At 39.9% G+C, this 25,804-nt stretch overlaps 1 protein-coding gene across 1 annotated transcript; it reads left to right on the top strand.

Annotated features, from left to right (window-relative positions):
* Nucleotides 1-1,342: 1,342 nt before the first annotated feature.
* Nucleotides 1,343-15,860, top strand: LTV1 (LTV1 ribosome biogenesis factor). Its single transcript, XM_006834703.1, has 11 exons — nt 1,343-1,641; nt 2,733-2,889; nt 4,082-4,252; nt 6,657-6,744; nt 8,083-8,224; nt 8,555-8,813; nt 12,819-12,946; nt 14,085-14,224; nt 15,165-15,217; nt 15,408-15,608; nt 15,731-15,860. The coding sequence occupies exons 1-11, from the start codon at nt 1,343-1,345 to the stop codon at nt 15,839-15,841; spliced, it is 1,749 nt and encodes a 582-aa protein (XP_006834766.1). The 3' UTR covers nt 15,842-15,860.
* The last annotated feature ends 9,944 nt before the right edge of the window (nt 15,861-25,804 follow it).

The following is a 25,804-nucleotide window of genomic DNA, read 5'->3' as shown; positions in this document are numbered from 1 at the left end:
CATTTACTAGCTGTGTACTCTAGATAAAATTAGTAACTTTATGTCTCAAGGTGTTGGGGTTTTTTTTTTTTTTGTATTGGGGGGAATTGTTTTGTATTTGACTCTATTTATTATGTACCAAAGTTACAGTTAGTAAGCCCTTTTCCTCCCTTTTCTTAGCATTTGTAAGATGCTGAAGAATACCTCCCTCAGATTGTGCTAAAGAAGAAATAATTCACATAAAGTGCGGGAACATTAACTTATTTAAACAAGTATTATTGCATATATATTCCAGTATCCTAGGCCCTGAGGACAGATACTTCATAAATACAACAGATTTTAAAACACACACACACACACACACACACACACACAATTTGTCCTCATGGAGCATAACTCTGGCTAACAAATAGCAATAATGAATGTCTGGCACATATAGTGCTGTGTTATGTATCATCTCTGCGTTGCAAAGCAATATCTTAGAACAAGTGCTGTGGTTTTAGCCTGATTTGTTTCTGGGCGTTTTATTGTAATAAAACAATATATTTTCATATAGTGGTAATATATAGGACCTAAAGAAACAGACATTGAGAAGATGCCAGGACCTAAAGGTAACAGACATTGAGAAGAGGCCAGAAACAGCACGAGGAAACACAAATTTGAGAAAAGATCCCCGGATAGAACTTTAAATGCACTGACGACCCTCTTTTCCGCAAGAGCTGTGAGTCAATGCCAGCCAGAAAGCTTCCTGAGGTGTGTTTATAGACTATTTACTGAAGCCACTTTAAAACATATAAGGAACGACTTGGAAGAGAATAAATACTAGTTTCCACCTGATCAGTTAAGGTATGTATGCAAGTACCTATGAGGTTCTAAATTTTTCTTTTACTACTTCCAATGCCTCCAACCGTCATCTCGAGGGTTTTGTTTACTGGACATTTGAACGCAGTCTATTCTTGGGGGGGGGGGGAGATAAAGAGCTGATTAAGTTTAGCAGAGCCTGAAATTTCAGGGCCTGGGATCCTCCATTACCAAGGCAACCGACTCAGCAGTTCCCAGAGCGGAGGAAACCTGAAACCTTGGCGATCAGGGAGGGCGGCCACCTTCCTCCCAACACACGATTTTGTTTGGTTGCGGTTGGGATAGGCAAGGAATACCCGTACAATAGTCAATGGGGATGTTGTTCTAGGTGGTGGTGGTTAAGTGCAGTGGAGTCGATTCCGACTTATAGCGATCCTGTTGTGAATTTCAACTGCCCACCTAACGGTTCTAGGTGGAGAACGCTATAAAAACAAACTCTCCCCTCGAACAGTAACCCCCTTTTGAGCCTTAGTGCTGCAACTGCACAGGAGACTTCCTCCAGATGAGAGTTACTCCTGATCGAGAGGCGTCCCGCCCTCCGAGAGATGAGAACTGGGCCAGCACCACTTCCCACTGGCTTCTCGCGATCGTGCGGGCGAGCAAGCGAACAGTATGTAACTTCCGCTCAACACCCATCAACTCTTTAGTGATTGGTTCATTTCCAGGACGTGGGGGCGTGACGCTGTTTTCCGCGACTTGGAGTTTTCACGTGTGGCTGACAGAAAAACGCCGGCTAGAACTGTGTCTTGTTTGTTTCCGCCGCCGCGGTTCTCGGGCTGAACTCTCTACGGCCACAACATGGTGAGCAAGCCGTCGTTGGCCGGACAGTGGAGTTGTGTGGGCCTCAGAATCCAGGCTGACCCTGCTAGTGATTCTGCTGCGGCCTGGGGCTGGGCGAGTCTGGAGCTGTGGGGAGGCCGCACTGCGGCCAGATGCCCTGGTGTAGGGCATTCTCAGCACGTTGGTCACACTTTGCACTTTAATTTGGGTCTCCAACAACAAAATCTCCTTGGAGAGTGGACCGAAGCCAATGTCCTTCCCTGGTCCCCGTGAGGCCTCTGGTTGAGTTTTCAACACCCACGACCCAGCACACTAGCATGCCCGCTCTGCGCTTCATGGAGACCCCGCAGAAAGTGGCTGGTGTCTTCAGTCGTTGTTCTGTTTTTCTGCTCTGAGCAAAGTGTACTTGCGTGGGAGGGTAAGGTTGGACTTAAAGTAAGGCCCCTTACTCAACCCAGATGAGGGTTTCGCCATTTAGAGCCTCAAGGTTGAATAGCGAAGTCAGAAAGTAGGTAGACAGGCATGAGGGACCTCGATCGGATCGACGCTAGCTGTGTTAGGATCTTAATAGTCTGCACATGAAATGTTCACCCCAGTTTTCTTGTGGCAGGCTCATCGTCATTCTGGTTCAACCAGTTGGGGACCTTCTGAGCACCCATCTAAATCTAAGGTGACGCTTGAGTCGTTCACTGTTCTCCACACCTGAAATCATGATCTTGGTTATTTGGCTCCACACAAACTTAATAGGGAACTACAAGGTCAGTGGTTCAAGCACGCCAGCCTTTCCTAGAGAGACAGTTGAGAAAAATGTTTGCTGAAAGAAGAGAAATAAAAATTCTATAGAATATAAGTGGTGGATAGAGTCCTAGTGTGGCACTATAGGATAAACACTGGACTAAAAGGTTGGTTTGAACCCCTAGGTTCGAATCTACCAGCTGCTTCTCAGAAACCCTCTAGCTATGAGTTGGATGGTACCAACTCAATGGCACTTACTGACAACAAACACACCTGAGAAGTGCAGAGTTTAAAAAGCTGCTGGTCATTCACTTAACTTATTGAAGATGCCTCTGTGGACAAAGATACAATTCACGTGTTTTGCTTTATTTTGTTAGTGACTTTCATTCTATTCCTTCAAAGCCTCATAGGAAGAAGAAGCCCTTTATAGAGAAGAAGAAAGCTGTGACTTTTCACCTGGTCCACCGGAGCCAGAGAGATCCGTTAGCAGCCGATGAGACTGCACCTCAGAGGGTCCTGATACCTACACAGAAAGTGGGTCCTCTTCATTAGCCAGCATTTTGCAGTGGAAGGGAACTGTTATTAGTTTTTAATAAAATATGGCTAGTTATCTTCTGTGGCCTTTTGGAAAACAAAATAATGACTAGTTTGTAGCAAATGTACTGGTTTTTACAACATTTTGTTTGGGAGGGTAAAGCATTGTAACAAGTTTAAACTAGGTCTTCAAGTCATTTGTTCCATTGTGACCCTCTGCTGAGGCGGTGGCATAAGCACTGAATTACTGACTTCAAGATCAGTCATTCAAACCCACCAGCCACTCTGCAGGGGGACAGTGTAGCTCTCTGCTCCCATAAATAGTTACAGCATTGGAAACCCTAACAGGAATTGACTCTATGGCAGTGGGGGAGGGGGCGGTACTTCTGAATCAGAAACTGCAATTTAACAAGGTCCCCAGGTGATTTATATATAAACCTGCGCGTCTGTAAGATTGATAAAAAAGTGGAAAACCAAATTATCTTCAGGGGGTGGGGGGGTTTCTAACCAGTTAGAAGCTCTAGTTTAAATGAGCAAATCTTGCAAAGTAATAGTAAATATGTACGAAATTGCCAGCTACAATGCTATATAATGTCCTGTTATTTAGAGCAAAATCATTCTCAATGTGTATTTATCCCCAATATCTTACCATTTCCTAAGCACAAACTGCATTTTGCTACCTGGACATTTGTCCTGTGAATTGGAAAATAGCCAAATTCATGAGTTATCTTTTGAAAATGCCAGGGAGCCGTAAAAAGGTTGGTTCTTAAAAAGAGTGCTCTTGTTAAGTATAATGGAAAGGGAATAAATGTTGGGGGACATTGGCTGTCCTTGGTTTTCTGTATAGCCAGTTTGTGTCTTACTGCTAAGTTCCTTTGCATAGAAATACAAGAAATGATATTTAACACATCAAATAACCTCATGAAATGAAATGTGTGTGCGCCGTGGCTTGGATCGTTGCACAAGTGGTATTTAATAGAAGAATTTTTTCATTTCATTGTCATATAATGCATCTCTGACTTCAGTTGGGTTACTTTTGGTCTAGAGTTTGTCAGGAATTCTTACTTTCTTCCTCATTTCTATCAGCTGATGTCATCATGTGCTATCTGACTCCTATTCAGAAAACTGATAGTAATGTTTCTGTACCCTATCTTTGGAAGGGGTTCTAATTGCGTTTTGTTCATTGTCCAAGGTAAATGATGAAGAAAGGCGAGCAGAACAGAGAAAGTATGGAGTGTTCTTTGATGATGACTATGACTACCTGCAGCACCTGAAAGAACCATCTGGACCTTCAGAACTTATTCCCACAAGCTTCAGTGCACACAATAAGAGAGATGAGAAAGAAGGAAGTTTAGTCATTCCAGTAAGGCATTTCACACATTGTGGTAGAATGTTTCAAGAAGGAGTGAATGAAAAACTCATCATTGTTAATTCAAGATAATGTTTGGGGTTTGTGGAATTGATAAGTATTTGAGGCAAGACATGGTAATAGCGTGAAGAGACCAAAGCAAGCCCAAGGCTCACTTAATGAGGGTGTGTGCCCATACGTGCCCACGTCAGTCATCAGGATAGAGCTGGACATCTGTTTTCTGGTGTCAGGTGTCAAAAATACAAGCCTATTTATACATATAGAACTTTAGATGAGTAGGTATGCTTATATCCAGTAGCCATTTTCAGTAGAAGAAAAGCAGCTGAAAACACTTAAACTGTTTCCATATCATAAAATCTGTTTTAGAGTAGAACTTAACCTCTGCAGAATGTTCAGATCTTTAACACCTGTGTAAAAATTGAAGGCTCGCCATAAAGGAGAATAATTCAAATGGATTGTAATGAAATACCTGTCATTACTCTCAACAAATACAGTCCATGTTCATTTTCTAAGCACATATGAGAGCACATATGCACGTATTTATTGGAAATGTGCTACAGCGCTACACCAGGACTCCCAATACATACTAGCTCGTGTTTAAGTGGATGGTATGATGAAGAATAAGAGAGTTTCACACAAAACGTTCTAGGAAAGCAGTCACGAAGGGCTCCATGCGGGAGGGAGGTTCTAACGGAAGAGGGGCCATGGAGGGAGAATTGGGGATCCCATTGCCTGGTATATATACTCTTTGTATATAACTCTGCATCAGAGCATGAGTGTGAGCAACTAGACTCAACTTGCAGGGAGGTCACACGTTGAGTAACAGCAAGAACTTTGGATTCATGGAGTGAACCTCAATTATACATACAGAGGGTCTTGAAAATCAGGAGTTTAAATGTGGACCCTTTAGGAGAAAGACGAGATTGTCTGCTCCTATAAAGGTTTACAATCTCAGAAACTCTATATAGGGTCACTATGAATTGGAATTGACTTGATAATAGTGGGTTTATTTGACACGTGGGATAAAATGTCAAGGACTGTTTTAAGCTTAGCAAAGGTATTGAAGAGGTTTAATCAGGTAGCAGTGGTTTACAGCTTGGATTAGATGATGTAGACTAGCTAAGCAGCTAATAGAGTTGTCCATGTCTTGGTTATGCATAACCAGGATGGTACACAAGGGGATAGAGTGAAATTCGTTTATAAAAGAAAGTACAAAGGGGTATGAGGGATGGAGAGCATCGTGGATTTAAGTCAACAAAATGTTAGAGACTGGTCATATACCTGTGTTCGTGTACCTGTGGATATGACCCTGTTTGAAGATAGATGTACGTTAGTTTAAGATGAGTTCATGCTGTACGGGATTGGGCCCTAATCCTACATGACTAGTGTCCCTAGAGAAGATACAGGAAGATCAAACAAATATACCATGTGATGCTGCAGCTGCAAGCCACGGAATGCCTGGAGCTACTAGAAGCTGGGAGAGGGATTTAACACTCTCTTTCAAAGCCTCGGAAGGAATTGTAAAGCAGGCACCTCAATCTTGGACTCCCAGCTTCTAGACGTGGAGGCAATGAATTTCTATTGAAACCACCCACATTATGTATTATTACAGCAGCCTAGATTGTTCAAAAGGGAAAAAGATAATTTTGGTTTGAAACTTCAGCTTCAGGATAGTGGGGTCCCAAGACCGATATGTGAATCCTAGAACCTCACTTGATGATGATTCTCATGCCAGCAAGCCTTTTGCCCTTAGCTTTTGTTTTGTCATATAAATATGTTGTTACCTCATAGGTTTGTAAGGATCAAATGGATAATGTACAGGAGAAAGCTTTGTGAAGTATTAGGGGAGGTTGTTTTTGAGGTGAAGATAGAATGTACTTCTTTGAAATATATAACTGAAGTTCAGATGAGATCAAATGCAGAATGAGGTTGCATTAGTTTCCTAGGGTTGCCATAACAAATTATCACAACCTGCATGGCTTAAAACAGCAACTTTATTTTCTCACAGCCCTGGTGGCCAGAGATCCAAATCAAAGTGTTAGCACAGTTGATGCCTCAGAGAATCTGTCCCATACCTCTTCCCTAGCTTCTGACAGTTGCTGTGACTCCTTGGTGTTCTTTAGCTTGTGGATAGATGTGTTACTCCAATCTCTGCTTGAATGGTCACAAGGCATTCTCTCCCTGTTTGTTTACATGGTCCCTTTACAAAGATACCAGTCATTGGCCTAGGCACCAGCCCTCCTTCAAAATGACCAGGTCATAGTGATACCTCTAAACACCCTATTTCCAAATAAGATCCCATTCTGAGGTTTTAGGGGACATAAACTTTGGGGACATTTTAACCAGGTAGAGTAACTCAAATATTTCTAAATCTAACCACTGTAATTCCTTTCTCAAGACCACTGGAATTCAGTTGCCTTCATCAGTATTTGCATCAGAGTTTGAGGAAGATGTTGGATTGCTAAATAAAGCAGCTCCTGTTTCAGGTGTGTTTAATTTCTTTAACTTTTCAAATAGCTAGAGCTGTGTTTTACAAAAAGCAGCACAACTTTCTTAGTCTTCATAAAATATGATTGTCTTTTGTATTTTTGCCATCAAATTCTTAGTCTTGAGAGATTCTGTTCAGAAAGGAAAGTGGGAAAATTATGTTTGATCTGCTAGCAGAATTTTAACCTTTGCGTAACCTCCTACATATGAAAGAAATATTTTCAAAATACTTAATCTTGTTGGCTTTCAGAATGTCTCCCAAGAATATAGAAGTATTTTGTAGATGTCTGTTTTACCATATGCTCCAGATACACTGAAAAATTATCATTGTGTTTATTTTCTTATTTGCAATATATCAACATGGTATTTTAGAACAAACACAAAAGTTTACAGAAATGATGTTTGGAATTTTCTCCTAAATTGTCTTAATTATTGATTGATACTTTCCATTTAGCATTCAATGTAGTAGGGTTTTCAGTTCAAAAAGAATTAGTATAGTCCTTGACCTCAAGGAATTTGCCATCAGTTAGGGAAAATAGGCAATAAATGGAAAGTTATGATGACAGTATAGATGGATAAATATTAACCTGTGAGGAGTCCTAACTCCAGTCTTACATAATTGGCCAACACTCCCTAGCGGAAGTAATATCTCCATTGATCTCTTAAGCAGAAGTTAGGCAGTTGGAAGGAGGGTGGTGTTGGGAGGAAAGGATATTCTAGACAGGAAACTGCAGAAGCAAGAAGACATGAAGATAGTAAAGTACAAACATTTTAGCATCCCTAAAAGGAGGGGTAGGACTCATAAGAAATGAGACTTCAGAGTGAATCAGTGGCCATGTCAGATGATGAATTTGAACTTGAGAGGAAAGGTTTCTTGGGCTCTAGCTGTTCAAAATAACCAGCTACTCCCTGGAAATCCTAAACAGGGTTGGTGATTCTGAACCGATTCAACGACACTTAACAACAACAATGCTTTTACAGATGGAATCTGAAATTAGACTGAAAGTTTAACTGTCTATAAATATTTCATTTGGGTTTCTTCTGATAGGTGAATTTGAAGCCCAGCTTCTTTCAGTAATTGAAAGTTTTGATATTTGTCAAGTAGACAAAATGTAGTGTTGCAGATCTATAATGTTTTAATTGGTAGATATTGAAAGGATTTTTTTCTTTTTGCATTAGAATTACCTATTTCTATATTTATTACTTCACTAGACTTCTTGAAGTTCTTAATCATTCTTTTACCCCAGTATCTGGCATGTAATTGGTTGTCAGATTATGTTACGTAAATGAGTAATGCTGTCTTGGGAATTACTGTTCAATTTTTGTTTCCTTTCTAGGCCCTAGACTGGATTTTGATCCTGACATTGTTGCAGCTCTTGATGATGATTTTGACTTTGACAATCCAGATAACCTGCTTGAAGATGATTTTATTCTTCAGGCCAATAAACCAACAGGAGAGGAAGAGGGAGTGGATATACAGTATGTGTGGCTTGTTTAAAGTGGGAATGCTCTCATTCTTGCCTCTCCTTTAGGGTGTTCATCTTAGATGTTTACAGCTAGAAGAGATTTTCAAAAACATTTCAGTTGACTTGTATTTTAAATTAGGAAATTAATTCAGGGCCTAGTCATTGTGATAATGGGGCTAAAGGCCTATCGCCTGGTTGCTAGTTTATTGATTTTCTTTCCATACAAGATTAGCTAACCAGCACTGCCATTCCTACCTAAACAACCCAGTTTTATGTTTGTAATACTTGTTTGGTGATTGGTTGCTGTGGTCGTTTTAACAGTTTGTTACTGTTCATAACTCAGTAAATCTCAGGCTGAAGATGACAATGAGTGGGAAGATGTGGATGATGCTGAGGAAAGTGGTGGTGGCCGTGATGACTATGACTCTGACGGCCCACTGTCATCAGATGGCGATGATATGTCTGCCTCAGACAAACCTCATGGAGAAAATCACTTGTTCTGGGAAGAGGAAACAAAAAGTCGCTTCACGGAGTATTCTATGACCTCCTCAGTCATGAGAAGAAATGAACAACTGACCCTACATGATGATAGATTTGAGAAGGTAAAATCCCACAGTGTTGTTGTTATTAAGTGCCGTAGAGTTGGTTCCGACCCCTAGCGACTCTGTATAGGGTTTCTAAGGAGCAACTGGTGAGCTTGAACAGCTGACCTTCAGTTCAAACTGATTTTGCAGTGGTGCCACACCAGTAGTCCAAAAGTCCCAAAATAGGGACCTTTTAATCCTGGCTCTTAATAAGTTTTTATATGTGCTTAGGACCAAACATGTCTCCTCCTTAAATTCTAGTTTTAATTCTGGAAAGACAACTATAGGCCAAAAGGGTTGGCTACCCAAATATACTGTGATTCAGAACCTCTTCTGACCAGGGCTTTGAACCAGTCATGACCCAGGGCTGGGGGGTTGTGTGTGTGTGAGAGATAATTTCAAGTTGACGCTTAGTCTTCCTCTTAGAAAACAAGGGTAGCATGTACATTTCAAAGCAACCAAAGCTCTGGACTGACAGAGTATGGAAGTGGTGCTTGGCTCCAATATAGTGGCTGAACATGGGTCACTCTCCACAGTCCTGACAACACTCCAGTCACCTGCATCACTCCTGAAAGACCTCACTACGCCTTTCCCAAGGCTCCCATTCCAGGGCTTCAGCACTATATTTTTCCTGTTTTATTCATTGTTTTAGTGCACCACATTTTACAAATTCAGGACTGTTCCAGTTTTACATTGGCCATGATTAACACAGCTCAAACCTGTCCAAAGCCCTGCTTCAAACCCTAGATCTCAAGATGAGTGTCAACAAAATTCCACTCCTTAGTTTCTCATTACTAGAGAACAGAAAGGAGATGAGGTTAAGATGCCTAAACTGCTGCGTTGTAGCGTATTAGGGTAGTAGACCAGCTCTAGGGTTAACAGACCACAGAGTCAAACTGCCCCATAAGTTTTCCAAGGCTGTCAGTCTCATGGGAGCAGATTGCCTCATCATCTTCCCACAGACTAGCTATTGGGTTCAAACAGTCAAGCTTTTGGTTAGCAGCTCAGCACTTAACTCACTGTGCTGCCACCAAGGCTGTTTTCCATTCTCTAGCTTCTTTGTTTATACAGGTTCTCCTGACCCCTAAGCATTTTTTTTTTCTCAAATCCCTCTTCCCCGTTTTATAGCTCTTACTACCTTTTCATATACTATCTAATGTTGGTTTGTTATGTATATTGTGTATTGTTAAGTGCTGTTGAGTCAGTTCTGACCCATAGCGACCCTATATAGGGTTTCCGAACAGCAGTTGGTGACTTGAACCACCGACTTTGCAGTTCAGATGGCTTTGCAGTATGGCACATTAACCCACAGCACCACACCAGGACTCCCCATATTGTGTTTGTTGTTGTTACGTGCTGTCGAGTCGATTCCGACCCATAGCGACCATGTATAGGGTTTCCAAGGAGCAGCTGGTGAGCTTGAACCACCAACCTTGCAGTTCAAACGGCTTTGCAGTCTGACGCATTAACCCACAGTGATAGGTTTGTCTTACTAATATGTCAGCTCTCTAAGGCCAGGGATTTTTGTGTGTTTTACTCACTGAAATATCTTAAGCCCTAAAATGTACTTGGCACATAGTAGGAATTCAAACTGTTCCATTAGTGAGAAGTGAATGCTAAATCCAAGGTAAAATTTGTAACTATCATTTTTTCACTATTGTTTTCATTTTCTCTCAAAGAGATAGGCAAACTCTTACTGTAAATAACTGACTCTTCAGAAGATAAGTCACCTTTATTTACTCTTTTATAAGCCTGTGACTGTTAGTTTTGAATTATAAAGTAAACATCTAAACGGGAATTAAATTTATGCATTAACAGCAGAAGGCTGTTGAATTTACATTATCTTTTAGTTTGTGTAACCAAAGAATATGATTATGCAAAAAAGTTCTGCTGAGTTAATAATCTCTGTAACATTTTGTTCTCCATGCTGAATAGAATAACTGCTTTTCATATTCATGTTAAATGAAAGCCCATTTTCAGAAACCTCTATTTACATCTTACAGTGCTGGACAAAATTTTTTCCACATACGATTGTTATTATGTGCCATGGAGTCGGTTCTGACTCATAGCAACCCTGTACAGGATTTCTGAGGTTGTAAATCTTTACAGGAGCAGAAAGCTTCATCTTTGTCCTGCGGAACAGCTGGTAGTTTTGAACTGCTGACCTCGTGGTTCACAGCCTGATTTGTAACCACTACGCTACCAGAGCTCCTTCCACATACTGTTACAGTGTTGGTAGAATCAAGTTGTACTCACAATTCATGGAATAAACTTCATTATCTTTCAATCCTATTTTTCCATGAACTTTTTAAAGCCCCCCTTGTATTTTAAGATAGTTGTACTCTTATGTGGCTGCATGCCTTTGAGTCGGTTCTGACTCATAGCAACCCTGTACAGGGTTTCTGAGGCTGTAAATCATCTTTATGGGAGCAGAATGCCTCATCTTTCTCCCATGGAATAGCTGGTAGTTTCGAACTGCTGACCTTGCAGTTTGCAGTCCAATTTGTAACAAGTACACTACCAGAGTTCCTTTCGTTATAATCTTACAGTACCCCATAAAGTAGTTGACTTGTGGCAATCCCACCAGACTGGAATGAACTAATTCAAACCCTTGGTTTCAGAGTAGAACTGTGCTTCATAGGGTTTTCAGTGGCAATAATCTTTTTTTTTTTTTTAATGGTACATTAAAAGGTATTTATTTAACACTAAAGATGGCAGTGACTGAGGAACCCTCTGATTTGTGTCTTTTAGTTCACACAAGTCACTAGTATCTTGTCAGACCACAGGCTGTCTTCCAGTTTTCAGCTGTGGGTGATGGATCACATGATCCAGTTGTTATGTGCTGTGCAATTGGTTCCGACTCATAGTGACCCTGTACAGGATTTCTGAGGCTGTAAATCTTTACGGGAGCAGAAAGCTTCATCTTTCTCCCATGTAACAGTTAGCTGTGGCATAATTAAATCAGGTGGTCCAATCAGCTATGGTTGTGGAATCACATGATCCAGTCAACTGGCCCTACAGTGGTGGCCTACTTAGATGAGCTGTGGTGAGATTTTTTTTTTTTTTTTTAGCTTTTATTGTGAATTGAGTGATAGTTTACATGGGAAAGTATTAGTTTTGCACTTAACCTGTTGTATTTTGTTTCATTGCAGTGATTAAAATCCCCTCCATGCATCATGAGTTAACAGTATTTGCTTTTATTCCCTGTTATGTTTTTGTTTTTATGTACACAAAAACATGCAGGAATATATAATCATTTAAACAACAAAAGGGCATATTCTGCGAGCCAGCCTCCTGCCTGCCAGCCAGCACACAACCTGTCTCTTTCCATGAGTCTAGAGTCCTCAGCTGCTCAATCTCTCCATGTCATCACCTCTGCCTCCGTCTCTGGGGTCCCTTCTTCTCTGGTTACAGTCCCATGTTCTTCTCATGCTTTTCTCTCTTGATGGTCCTGGGGTCCTCTGTTCCCAGAATATAAAATTAACTACTCTCCCTTTTTGTTACACAACTTCTACCATTACAGTTATGACAATCACAAGTAGTCATGATAACAATTACTATTGAATCAAAAGAATCCTATCCCCAGCTCTCCTTTCACAGACCCATCTAGACAAGATGAAAAGTATTCAGTGGTGAGTCTACCAACCCCCGCACACTCTGAAACTAAATTCCCTATTGGAAACTTGTAAGCCAGCCACTTCATGCCTTTATAGCTCCTCCCACCCCCATTTTAGGTAGCCAACGTCTCAGTTGCCTGGCTGTATCAACCCTGTGTGCAGAGGGGGTAGGCTTCATCCTTGATGTGAATACTCTCAGTGACTGTAATCTTAATGAAAGTACATCATCAGAATTTTTAAATGGGTGGTGTCATTAATACCTAGTGTCAAACTGTGCCACCCAGGAACCTGATCTTATGATAGTGTTTAAATCTTATATAGGAGTAAACTGATGTTAACATGATGGAACATGCTGAAGGTTTAATAAGTACATTCATAACTCATTCTATCTTTTCTGTATGTTCAGTTTTATGAGCAATATGATGACGACGAGATTGGAGCTCTGGATAATGCTGAATTAGAAGGTTCAATTCCAATAGAAAGCAGTCGGTTGCAGGACGTTTTGAGCGACTACTATAAAGAAAAGGCAGAAAAGTATGTTGGGTTTCCTTTTCCTTTTGTAGATGGCTGATTTAATTTCCACATGAGGTTTGTAGTAGTTCAGCTGAATCCTAAAAGAATTGCTTAGTGAGAATGCATTAATTAGAAAGTGGAGCCTTTTCCATAAATTTTTGACCACATATCTTTTGCCCACATTTTAGTATTAAGAATTCTGAAGCTGAACTTGGCTGTGGGTGAGAATGTATTGAGAATCACTTTCTTTAAAACTTTGACCTGAGAAGAGTCACAGTGGCAAAACTACAGGTTAATGAGAAATATGAAGATATGTTCCAGTTGGAGGATAAGGTGGTGCTTCTAGCTTCTTTGTCTGAGTCTTGACTCTATCCCAACCTGATTTATAGCTTGGAGCTACCCTTACATATTGTTGTTGAGTGCCATCAAGTCAGTTTTGACTCATAGCGACTCATAGTTTCTAAGGAGGCGCTGTGTGTTTGAACTGATGACCTTGTGGTTCGCAGTCCAGTGTCGATCGTACAATGCCACTTGCTAATTTGCTAAGCAGTTATTCCAACTTCTAGGTATTTGTGTTCTTATTTATTGTTCCTGAAATGCCAGGTACCCTAAGAAGTAGGTATGTATGGCTCATAGAAAAGGCATCTCTCTCCAGTGGATTAACAGACCTGACCAGCCAATGACTTGGCAACTCAGCGTCCACATCAAGTTCACTCTTGTTGAAAGAAACTAATGAAGTGCTTAAGTCAGTCAAAAAGGTCTGATGGTGCATGATCATTATGATATATGTAGGTCTCACAGCAGAGCAAGAGGCTACATACCTTGAACTGTTGAATGCTTTGGAGTGACAGATGGGTTTATGCTTTTCAAGGATTTAAATAAGGATTGTGGGGTTTTTTTAAGATAAGCAAAGATACAGTTAGATTTTTCTTGTCAGCATATTGAATGCCCAAAACCCATTGGAGGGTGACACAAGGTTAGATTGATGGAGCTAAGTTGAACAAGAAGTGACAGGCAGGGACACGAGTCCATGGGATTGATTGGAAATGCTGTTGTCGCCATAGCTCTCTTAAGTGTACTTTTAGCCATATACAGTATAATAATGGGTACTTTTCTTCTACTCCCCGCTCTCTCAATTTTTAAAACACTCAACCAAAAGTTGTGTCAAATTGAATATTCTTGAATCCTTTGAAGACCAGGACCTGCTAATGAATGAACTCAAAGAGTTTAAGGAGGAAGAAATTGTTACTGTAGTTCTTGAAGACGTCAAAGAGAAGTGGGATTGTCAGTCCATCTGTAGTAAGTATCTCAGTACCCATTTTATGATTAAAAGGATGGGAGTAATAAAATGTTTAAATTCTGGTAAAAACCTATACACAGAAAAGCAACCCCAAATTTCTTGTACAGTTCAGTGGCATTGGTTATGTTGTTAACATTGTATCATCATTCTCACTAATGCTATCCAAATAATATCACTGCCATTACCTGACACTCACTGCCTCTTCTCATCTGTGCACAGATCAGTGTTGTCAGTTGACTCTCATAAAGCTAGTTCTTGAAAAGCCCATGCTCAAGGCAAGCATTTTTTTTACTAATTGAGCTAAACTGTAGTTTGGTTTTAAGATGACTTCAGGGGTTAGTTTCGATTCAGTTATTTAGTATATCAACTTTCTTAAAAATACATAGATTTTAATGTAAGTTAATCTTTGAAAGTGATTTGGAAGTGTCTAATTGTTGTTAAGAGCCATTGACTTGATTCCAACTCATAGGATCGAGTTTCCTAGATGTCAGTCTTTGTGGGAGTAGTAAGCCTCATTTTTCTCCCGTGGAGTAGCTGGCGGGCTTGAACCACCAACCTTGTGGCTAGCGAATCCCATGCTTATCTTACAGTTTTATTACTGACTAGTAAATTTGAGTTTAAAACCTTTTATTAGAGGGACTTCACTATTCTAAACTATGAAACACCAGATTTCTTTTTAGCATAAGTGAATTGAATTTGAAGGATTTTTTAAGATGTTTTCCTTCTTATCTGAATACCATTGCTTACCTGTTACTTTAGCATAAGCATTATTTCCTTGTAGACGATAAGCCATCAAGGGGAGAGCCACTTGCTCTGCTTGTTATCACCAAGTTGCTCAAGGTCAGGAACATAGTAAGAACTATAATGGTTTGCTGAGCTGAAAGTGAACGTATGCATAATACTTACATGTGGTTTTTTTTGTTTTGTTTTGTTTTTAAGGTACATACTCAAATTTATATAACCATCCACAGCTTATCAAGGATCATCCAAAAGTAAGTCCTAGTGTCCTAAGCTATCTGAACTGTGCACTGCCGGAAATGGAGTGTATGAAGTGTTTTCTCACAGTAGCTTTATCCCTGTGGCTAGCAACACCATTAGGAAAAACAACAATCTGCCTTTTGTGCACTGTTTTATTAACAGGAGTGGGAATCAACTCTAGTGCCATTTTTTTCTTTTTTACAGCCCTCCAAAATCCGAATATCTTCTAAAACAGGAATACCTCTCAATGTCTTACCTAAGAAAGGACTCACAGCAAAACAAGTTGAACGCATGCAGATGATTAATGACAGTGATTTGCCTAAGGTATCAACCCAACCTCGTTCTAAAAATGAAACCAAAGGAGATAAACGAGCAAGAAAGCAAGCTATCAAAGAAGAGCGCAAGGTGAATACAGTCTTCAGATGTGAGATTTAGAAAGTCGGTGGGAAGAAATTAAGGAAAAATGAGTTTCTTTTGTAAAGTTACATCTGTTTGAAGGTTTGAATAATGTATATTCTCTTATGCAGGAACGACGAGTGGAGAAGAAAGCTAACAAATTAGCCTTCAAACTGGAGAAAAGAAGACAGGAAAAGGAGCTGCTGAACTTGAAGAAGAATGTTGAGGGTCTCAAGCTATGACAATGGAACATATAGAACATGTTCATTGATGAACTAGGATCCTCAGACAAAATTCTTTGCCACTTTTACTGACAAATGTGGAAAAAGATAAGTTTAAAATATTTGAATTTTTATACCAACGAGTTTATTGACCATCTTGTAAATATTGTCATATTTTTAATTTAATATTAAAAATGTAGATTTGCTTTGAAATAATTGACTTGAATGGAATTGGTGTATTCATTGTTTAGATGCTTGCCTCAGATTTTTATAGATAGTGTCAAGTACTTCTTTGACGCTTCCTTCACTCTTCAAGTTTTAAATGAATTTGCTTGTTGTATCTAGCCTTGTTGTCGTTAAGTGCTATCAAGTCGGGTCTGACTCACTCCTGGGTTTGAATCACCAACCTTGCAGTTAGCAGTCCAGCACTTACTTTACAATGCCACTCACAGTAGTGCTGTTGAGTCCGTTCTGTCCCATAGCAAGTCACAAGGAAACATCGCCCCTCCTGCACTATCCTCACAATTGCTGCTACTCTGGAACTCATGTTGCTGTCACTGTCCCAGTTCATCTTGTTGGGGGTCTCCCTCTCTTTCACTGACCCCCCCATTACCAAGCATGATATCCTTCTCTAGGGATTGGTCCCTCCTGATACTATGTCCTGAGTATGAGACACGAATTTTGGCCATGTTGGCCTCTAAGGAGCATTCTGGTTTTACTTCTTGTAAGACAGATTTATTTCTTTTTATGGCAGTCCATGGTACTTTTAATATTCTTTTATAATACTATAACTCAAATGCATCATTTCTTCAATGGTCTTATTCATTATCCAACTTGCACATGCATATGAGGATTTGAAAATACCATGGCTAGGGTCAGGTGCACCTAAGTCCTTAAACTGACGTCTTTGCTTTTGAACACTTTAAAGAGGTCTTGTGCACCAGATTTGCCCAATGCAATAATGTCATTTGATTTCTTGACTTGAGCATCAATGAGAGTTGATGGTAGATCCAAGCAAAATGAAGTCTTTGACAACTTCAGTCTTTTCTCCATTTCTATGGATGTTATTTGTTGATTCAGTGGTGAGGATTTGTTTTCTTTACATTTAGGTACAACCTATACTGAAGGCTGTGGTGTTTGATCTTCATCAGTAAGTATAGTGAGTTACAAATTCCGCTGCTAATCACAAGGTGAGCAGTTCGAATCTACCAGATGCTCCACAGGAGAAAGATGAGGCTGTCTCCTCCCATAAAGATAGCCTCAGAAACCCTATACAGGGTCACTGTGATTCAGAACCAACTCATTGGCACACAACCATCACCACTACCACCATCTAGTAGAAGGGTCCAGGTAACCTCAGTTTTGAAAATGCTTAGTTTGTCCTGCAGAGAAGTAAGAGTTTCCTGAGAAGACTGCCCTGGTTGGAAGCTATTTCCCCTTTTTGCACATAAGGATTATCTTACAAGGATGCTAAAACTAGTATTAATGTCATTTGGACCCAGATTGCCCATTGTATCATTAGGTGATTAGAGTTTTGGACCAGTGGAGAAGTAAGATAAGTTTATTAGTTTCAATGAGTACCTAGCTCAAAATCATAAATATTTAGCTTAAAAAAGAAAATTTGCCTTCTAAGGAGCTCTGGTAGTGCAGTGGGTACAAATCGGGCTGCAAACTGCAAGGTCAGCAGTTCGAAACTACCAGCTGTTCTGCGGGAGAAAGATGAGGCTTTCTGCCCCCATTAAGATTTACAGCCTCGGAAACCCTATGCACACAAAACCAAACATTATTTAATGCTGGGAGCTGCGTACTTGAAGAAAATTCATAATTGAAAACATTGCCTTTTGTGTTTGGTTTCTTGTTAAACTTCCTCAAGGTTTGTGTAGTGATGGCATCACAACTGACAGACTATGACTTCTTTGTAACAAACAAGTTGTTAATGGCCCTTGTTCCTGACTGCTGTGCTGTTAGCTGGACTGTTCTGTAAAAACCTGTGAACACTGTTGGTTTGAGTTAGGACAGAATGTCTGGGGCAGAACCCTATTTAGCAGGTGAGCTATATTTGGTATCTAAATGATTAGAAAGGAGGTTTTCATCTGTAATTTTATTGTGGCTTTTCCATAGTTGATAGGTGTTTTCTAGTATTAGCGGTGTTATCAATTTTAGATCTAAGTAAGTTATTCTAGGAGTTTTTAAACCAGTAGCATCAGGTACTCATCAACTTGGATTTAAAATAAAATTAAAAAGCTACCCTGAATAGTTTGTCATTAACAGTATAGAAGAGGTGTGTGTGTTTAAATGCCTTTGTTGGAAGCAAAAGTCAGATAATGGTGTACATTAGTATTGGGATTGTACTAAGTCCTGAAAGGATTGGCTGTTTATTGGTGTGGTCCAGTAGGATAAACACTGGACTGTGAACCACAAGGTTGGTGGTTCAAACCCACCTGCTGCTCCTCAGAAACCTATACAGGGTCTCTGAGTCAGCATTGACTTGACAACACTTAACAACAGCAACATTTCATTTGAAAGTTCTCAAGACCATCAAGATTTGTAGGTATTAGATGTTACTTGGTCTTGTGCTCTTCAGTTCCCATCTTCTGGGCTCCCAATTTCCATGTACCTGATTTAAGTAGATTCAGATGGCACATTATATATGAGGGGGTTTCAGAAAGTTCATGGACAGATTCCATTATCATTAATTAGATTTTTTACATGAATATTTTGAAGCCCCCTCGTATTTTGCAATTAAGGGAATGTGACTATGAGCTACAGGTCTTGAGAAAGTATACTGTGATTTAAGCAGATTATCTTCCAAGCTTAAAGACCTTTATTTTATTCTGGAGAACAAACTGCTTTCCTAATTTATTGAGTAAATTGGCTGATAATTTAGTTTCTTACACCAATGGAGAATAAAGCATCCATGTCAAATACTGTGAGTCTAAAGAAAGAAGAAGGTTTTGCCTTCAGGATTATATATAGTCTGAGGAGGAAGTACCGCTTATAATGATGAGGATCTCGGTACTTATTGTGCCCCTTGCTAAAGCATACACTGCAGGTAAACCCTCAAGGTTGCTGCTTAGTTGGCACCTTCCTATGAGCTTTTCCCTGTCTATTTTAAAATAGCTTACATCCCTCCCCTACGTTCTTTATCCTTCTCTATTGTATATTCTCCATAAACATCCATTAGCATCCAAGATACAGCTTGTTTTTCAGTCTCCTTTCACTCGGATCAACTATCAACACTCATGAAAGCAGCAGTCAAGAAATTAAACCATGTATTGCATTAGGCAAATCTGCACAAGACGTCCTTAAAGTGTTCAAGAGTAAAGATGTCAGTTTAAGGATTAAGGTGTGCCTGACCCAAGCCATGATATTTTCAGTATTCACATGTATGTGAAAAGTGGACAATGATTAAGGAAGAGTGTAGAAGAATTGATGCATTCGAGTTATGGTGTTAGAGGAGATTGTTAAAAGTACCGTGGACTCCCAGAAGAACAAACAGATCTGTGTTGGAAGAAGTACAGCCAAAATGCTCTTTAGAAGCCAGGATAGCCAGACTTATCTCTCATACTTTGGACATATTATCAGAAGGGACCAATCCCTGTAGAAGGACATCATGCTTGGTAAAGCGGAGGATCATCGAGAATCAAGGAAGTTCCCAAGGAGATGGATTGGCACAATGGCAGCAGCAGTGGGCTCGCAGCTGTAACAGTAATTGTGAGATTGGTGCAGGAACAGGCTGGTTCGTTCTGTTGTATATAATAAGGTCGCTATGAGTTGGTAATAACTCGACGGTACCTAATAACAACTCACTGGATTATAAACTTTGAGGACAGGGAACTTTTTTGCTTACTACTTGTTGCCCAGGTTATGGGTTGGTTATGGTGGTAGTGCGGGAGAATGATGAGATGTTCTGCTCCCGTAAAGATTTACAGCCTCGGAAACCCTGTACAGGGTCGCTCTGGGTCGGAACCGATTCAATGGCACTTAACAACAACAACAATGGTGGTAGTGTGCCGTAGAGTCAGTTCCGACTCATAGCGACCCTGTACAGGGTTTCCGAGGCTGTAAATCTTTATGAGAGCAGAAAGCCTCATCTTTCTCCCATGGAACAGTTGTAGTTTCAAAGTGCTGACCTTGAGTTTAGCAACCTTAGTAGTACCTGGTATATGGTGTACACTCATTAAGTAGTATCTGAGTGAATAGGTAAATTGGAAACACGTTTCAGTGAAGAATCACTTAAACTTGGAATAATGGGACCTGAGTTCACGTAGGAGAAAGAAGGCTTGAGGAATCCCAGGTAGAGGGTAAAATCAAGCACAATTTGTCTGCTTTAATCATAAGAAAACCTGTTTTCTTTAACCACTGTCTGTGGTTGGTTTGAAACCATTTTTCAGATATTTTAGTACTATTAAAGTCAAACTGTCTTTAAATTACCATTTGGGTGAATGAACTACCTGTGCTGCTTGGCTGCACTGTGTCTACACTACCATTGTGATATCATCAGATCATGTGAAGGACCGCCCTGGCCATCTCATAAATTTACTCTTAGATTTTTAATACTTTTATGTTGCTTCTTCGTGTTATGTTGACATAGGAACACTTTATAAAGCATGTTGGTTCCAGATACCTAAAAGTAAAGGTAAAACAAAGGTAAAATGTTGTAATGACTTTACATTTCAGTTACGAAGCTTAGAATGTATAATACATTGTTAAGTGTTATCGAGTCAATCCTGACACATAGTGACTCAGTATAGGGTTTCCAAGGCTGTAAGTGGTTACAGAAGTGGAAAGCCTCATCTTTCTCCCACGAAGTAGTTGGTGGGCTCAAACCACCTACTTTGTAGTTTGAAATCCTGTGAACTGGTTTCAATTGCCACATTTTTTACAAGGGCTTCTGTGCTCTGTTTCTTAACTTGAATAATAAACATGGGCCCACTATTCAAGTTAAAGGAGCTCTGGTAGTGTAGTGGTTATGAATCGGGCTGCTAATCTCACGGTCAGCAGTTCGAAACTACCAGCTGTTCCGTGGGAGAAAGAGGAGACTTTCTCCTCCCGTAAAGATTTACAGCCTCAGAAACCCTGTACAGGGTCACTATGAGTCGGAACCGACTCCATGGCGCACAACAACGAGAACGTTTAAGTTAAGAAATAGAACATAGAAGCCGCTTGTAAAAAATGTGACACTACAAAACATTCCTCCCTCAGCACTCCGCTCATGCTGGGTTCAATAATCAGTCCATTGCAGTGGCCACTCAAAATGCCAACACTCTACCCAACTGCTGATAAATGCCCACAGGATACACAGCTACACCATAAACATCAACCTGAAGGCACTCGTCTATAGCTCCATTAGTCAGCAAACCTAGCCCCCGCCCCCCACCTCCTGCAATTAAGTGCCTGCACCCCAGTCTGCAAGCAAGCCTTCTGGTCAAAGTCCCTTAGTTACTTGCTCTATAGGCCTGGAAGCTCACCGCTCTGGTTCATGGTTCTGTTGTTGCTGTTTGTCTGCCACTCCTCCACTGCCACAGCGTTCTGTCCCACAGGGATCTCTGGGTCCAAGGGAAAGGCTCCGTCCCCCCCCAACATACCTACAACCCCAACCCCTTCTGAGATGGGTCATTTTATACCCAGTAAATAGCAAAATTGAGGAATCACAATTACCTCTGTTAACAGTCACTCCTAGCTAATCATACACTCCAGCAGCATCTTTCCTCACCTTTTCTTAACCAGACCCATCAAGTAAAAGTAGTTTGTTGGAGTTAGACTATGGCTAGAAGAGACATGTGAAGTAGTTCACTGCCCCACCACTCAGTATGCATCTGTTAGAAAAAATTAGAAGTTGTGAAAATAAAATGAAACACATAAATATTGACATTCTAATTGTTAATTAACTGAAATGGATTGGTACTGGCTTTTTTGAATCTGACAGACATATGGTGTCCTATGTGGGGAATGACAAGAAGAATGGCATTGCATTCATCATCAAAAAGAACATTTCAAAATCTTATCTTGAAGTATAATGGTATGTATATGCCTATAAGGAAGACCAGTTAATTATTCAATTATTATTACTGAAATTTACATACCAAAAGCCAGTAAAGATGAAATTGAAGAACCCTACCAATTTCTTCAGTATGAAGTTGACCAAACATGCAATGAAAATGCACTGATAATTACTGGTATTTGGAATGCAAAGACTAGAAACAAAGGAAAGATCAGTAGTCGGAAATTAAGGCCTTGGTGGAGATAGCATGACAGAATTTTGCAAGACCAATGACTTCATTGCAAAAACCTTTTTAAACATCATAAACAATTATACACAAGAGTCTCATCAAATGGAATATGCAGAAATCAAATTGACTATATCTGTGGGAAGAGATAGTGAAAAAGCTCCTTATCGTCAGCCAAAACGGATCATCAGTTGCTCATATGTAAGTTCAGACTGAAGCTGAAGAAAATTAAAACAAGCCCACGAAAGCCAAAATATGACCTTGAAAATCCCACCTGAACTTAAAACATCTCAAGAACAGGTTTGAGGCATTAGACACTAATGACAAAAGACAGAAGAATTGTAGGATGGCATCAAGAACATCATATGGGGGAAAAAGCAAACTCATTTAGAAGGCAAGAAGGAAAAGACCAAAATTGCTGTCAGAAGAAACTATGAAACTTGCTCTCCAGTGTAGACATGCTTAAGCAAATGGAATAAATGAGGAAGTAAAAGAACTGAGCAGAAAATTTCAAAGGGAAGCTTGAGAAGACAGTCAAAAATTATCATAAAACTCCAAAGACCTGGAGTTTAAAAAACTAAAAGGGAAGAACATGCTCTGCTTTTGTCAAGCTGAAGGAACTGAGAAAAAATTAAAGCCTTGACTTGAAATATTGAAGGTTTCTATGGGCAAAATATTGATGTTGAAAGTATCAGAAGATGAAGGGAATACACAGAGTCACTGTACCAAGAAGAAATGGTCAGTGTTCAACCATTTCAAGAGATAAATGATCAAGAGCCAGTGGTGCTGAAGGAAGAAGTCCAAGGTGCACTGGAGGCATTGGCCAAGAACAGGGCTCTAGGAATTGATGGAATGCAAATTGAAATCTTTCGACAAAGTGATTTAATACATAAGGCACTCATCCATGCCAAAAAATTTGAAAGACAGCTATCTGATCAGTTGATTGGAATAAATCCGTATTTCTGCTCATCAATCCCAATGGAATGCGGAAATTATCAGACAATATCATTAATACCACATGCAAGTAAAATTGTGCTAAAGATAATTCAGAAATGACTGCAAAAGTTCATTGACAGGGAACTGCCACAGGTTCAAGCCAGATTCAGGTGAGGAAATAGGAGGGAAATCATTGCTCATGTCAGACTTCTTGGCTGAAAGCAGAGAATACCAGAAAGATGTTTACCTGTGTTTTATTGACTGCAAAGGCTTTCAACTCTGTGGATCATGAGGATATATGGGCAACATCGCGGAAAATTAGTATTCTGGAACAGTTTAATTGTGTTCATGAGGAACCTGTACATACATCAAAAGGCAGTTTTGAACAGAACAAGGTGACCCTGAATGGTTTAACAGGAAAGATGTGTGCCAGAAATGTATTTTTTAATCATATTTATTCAATCTGTACACTAAGCAGACAACCTGAAAAGTTGGACTATATATAAAAAAGAACTTGGCAGCCAGATTGGTGGAAGACTGATTAACAGAGTGATACAACCTTGCTTGTGGAAAGCGAAGAGGACTTAAAGTACTTACTGATAAAGTATGAGTTGCCTTTAGTATGGGTTGCACCTCGATGTAAAGAAAACAAATGTCTTCACAACTGGACCAGTAGTTAACATCATACAAAACGAAGAAAAGATCGAAGATGTCAAAGACTTCATTTTGCTTGGATCCACCATCAACACTTGTGGAAGCAGCAGTCAAGAAATCAGAAAACGTAGGGCATTAGGCAGATCTACTGCACAAGACCTCTTTAAAGTGTTCAAGAGCACAGATAGCAGTTTGAAGACTGAAGTGCACCTGACCCAAACCATGGTATTTTCAATAGACTTATATGTATATGAAAGTTAGACATTTAATAAGAAAGACTGTAAAAGAATTGAAGCATTTGAGCTATGATTTAAGAAGAATATTAAAGGTACCACAGACTCCTAGAACAAAGAAATTTGTGTTAGAAGTACATCCAGAATGCTCCTTAGAAGTCAGGATGGCGAGACATCGCCTTTCATACTTTGGACATATTCAGGAGGGACCAGTCCCTAGAAAAGGATATCATGCTTGGTGAAGTGGAGGGTCAGTGAAAAAGAGCAAGAACCCAATTAGATGGATTGGCACAGTGACAGCAGCAATGAAATCAAGCTTAATGATGGTGAGTGGTGGGGGACTAAGCAGTGTTTTATTCTGTTGTTCATAAGGTCTGTATGAGTGGGAACTGACTTGATGGCATCAAGCAACAACATGTAACTCTTGGACTATTCTATATTATTAATTTTCGTTTACCACCTCATGACCTAAATACAGTATCTTAATTTAGTTTTGGATGACTGCATCTGCATCATCACGGTCAACCCTAGTTCTATTCAGGTCAATGTTTACTACCATTAGATGAAAGTGTCCAGAAGAAGATAAGCTGACCCATCTGGATCATAGTTTGATTTCAGCTTCTAGAGTATAAGAGCTCTGTGGAGATGACAGTGAGCTAGACAACAAGAGTCCTAGGCAATAGAAGGCACTGGTTGGATCAACATGACTCTCCTGCAGACATACGAGGGAACTTCAAAAATTTCATGGACACTTTTCATCAACTCTTATTTCCGTTTTCCATAACACTTTTGAAGCCCCCTTCATGTATTCAAGGAGCTCTGGTAGCATAGTGGTTACGAATCGGGCTGCTAACCTCAGGGTCAGTAGTTCGAAACTACTGGCTGTCCCGCAGGAGAAAGATAAGCCTTTCTGCTCCCGTAAAAATTTATAGCCTTGGAAAGCCTGTACAGGGTCACTATGAGTTGGAACCAATTCCATAGCACGTAACAACAACATGTACTCAAAACGTTACGTGCTTATTTTATGTTTTCTGATCTTGAACTCACCATGGATTACCTTCATCTCTCTAAAAGATAAGTATAGAAACTTCCTGTGGGATGAATTGAGTGCCTTGAACTAATTCATATTAGGATATGAAGGGAAGAGCAGGAACACAGTTGTCAAGCATAGAATTTGGGCATACTATCAGATGACAACCACCACTCATTTAACAGTTGACTGTACTGTGGTATTTGCAGTTGCTGTGATTCTGGAAGCTGTGCCATCGGCATTTTAATTACCAGCAGGGTCACCCATGATGGACAGGTTTCAGATGAGCTTCCAGAGTAAGACAGACTAGAAAGAAAGAGAAATGGACTGTTGCAGAATATTTATTTACTAAAACCTTATGAATAGCAGTGGAACATTGTTAGATAACAGCAGCGTATTGAATATTGAAGCATAATGAAAAGCATCAGAATATGGTCAGATATATTGCCGGAAAATGAGCCCTTCAGGTTGGAAAGCACTGAAAATACAAATGGGGAAGAGCTGCCTCCTCAAAATAGGGTTGACCGTGGTGATGCAGATGCAGGAAAACTTTCAAGGCCTTCATTTGCTGATGGGGCACAACTGAAAACAAGAAACAGCTGTAAACATCCGTTAATAATTGGAACATGGAATATACGAAGTATGAATTTAGGAAAATTAGAAGTCAAAAGTGAAATGGAATGCATAAAGTTCTATATCCTAGGTATTAGCTGAAATAGATTGGTATTGGTCATTTTGAATCTGACAAGCACATGGTTTACTATGCTGGGAATGACAAATTGAAAAGGAATGATGACACATCATCAGAATATTAAAAGTACCATGGACCAACAAAAGAACTAACAAACCTGTCTTGGAAGAAGAATGTTCTTACAAACCAAGATGGCCAGATATCATCTGT

This window comes from Chrysochloris asiatica, unplaced genomic scaffold (genome assembly GCF_000296735.1).
Source record: "Chrysochloris asiatica unplaced genomic scaffold, ChrAsi1.0 scaffold00013, whole genome shotgun sequence".
In the NCBI taxonomy this organism is placed as follows: domain Eukaryota; kingdom Metazoa; phylum Chordata; class Mammalia; order Afrosoricida; family Chrysochloridae; genus Chrysochloris; species Chrysochloris asiatica.
Note: the sequence above shows the minus strand (reverse complement) of the source record. Positions and strands in the feature narration are given on the sequence as shown.

Excerpts from the sequence above, each read along its gene's own strand:
- LTV1 (XM_006834703.1), top strand. The coding sequence starts at position 1,343 with ATGAGAGTTACTCCTGATCGAGAGGCGTCCCGCCCTCCGAGAGATGAG. Across the intron at positions 2,890-4,081 it reads TCCTGATACCTACACAGAAA|GTAAATGATGAAGAAAGGCG; the intron begins GTGGGTCCTCTT and ends TCATTGTCCAAG. Across the intron at positions 6,745-8,082 it reads TAAAGCAGCTCCTGTTTCAG|GCCCTAGACTGGATTTTGAT; the intron begins GTGTGTTTAATT and ends TTTCCTTTCTAG.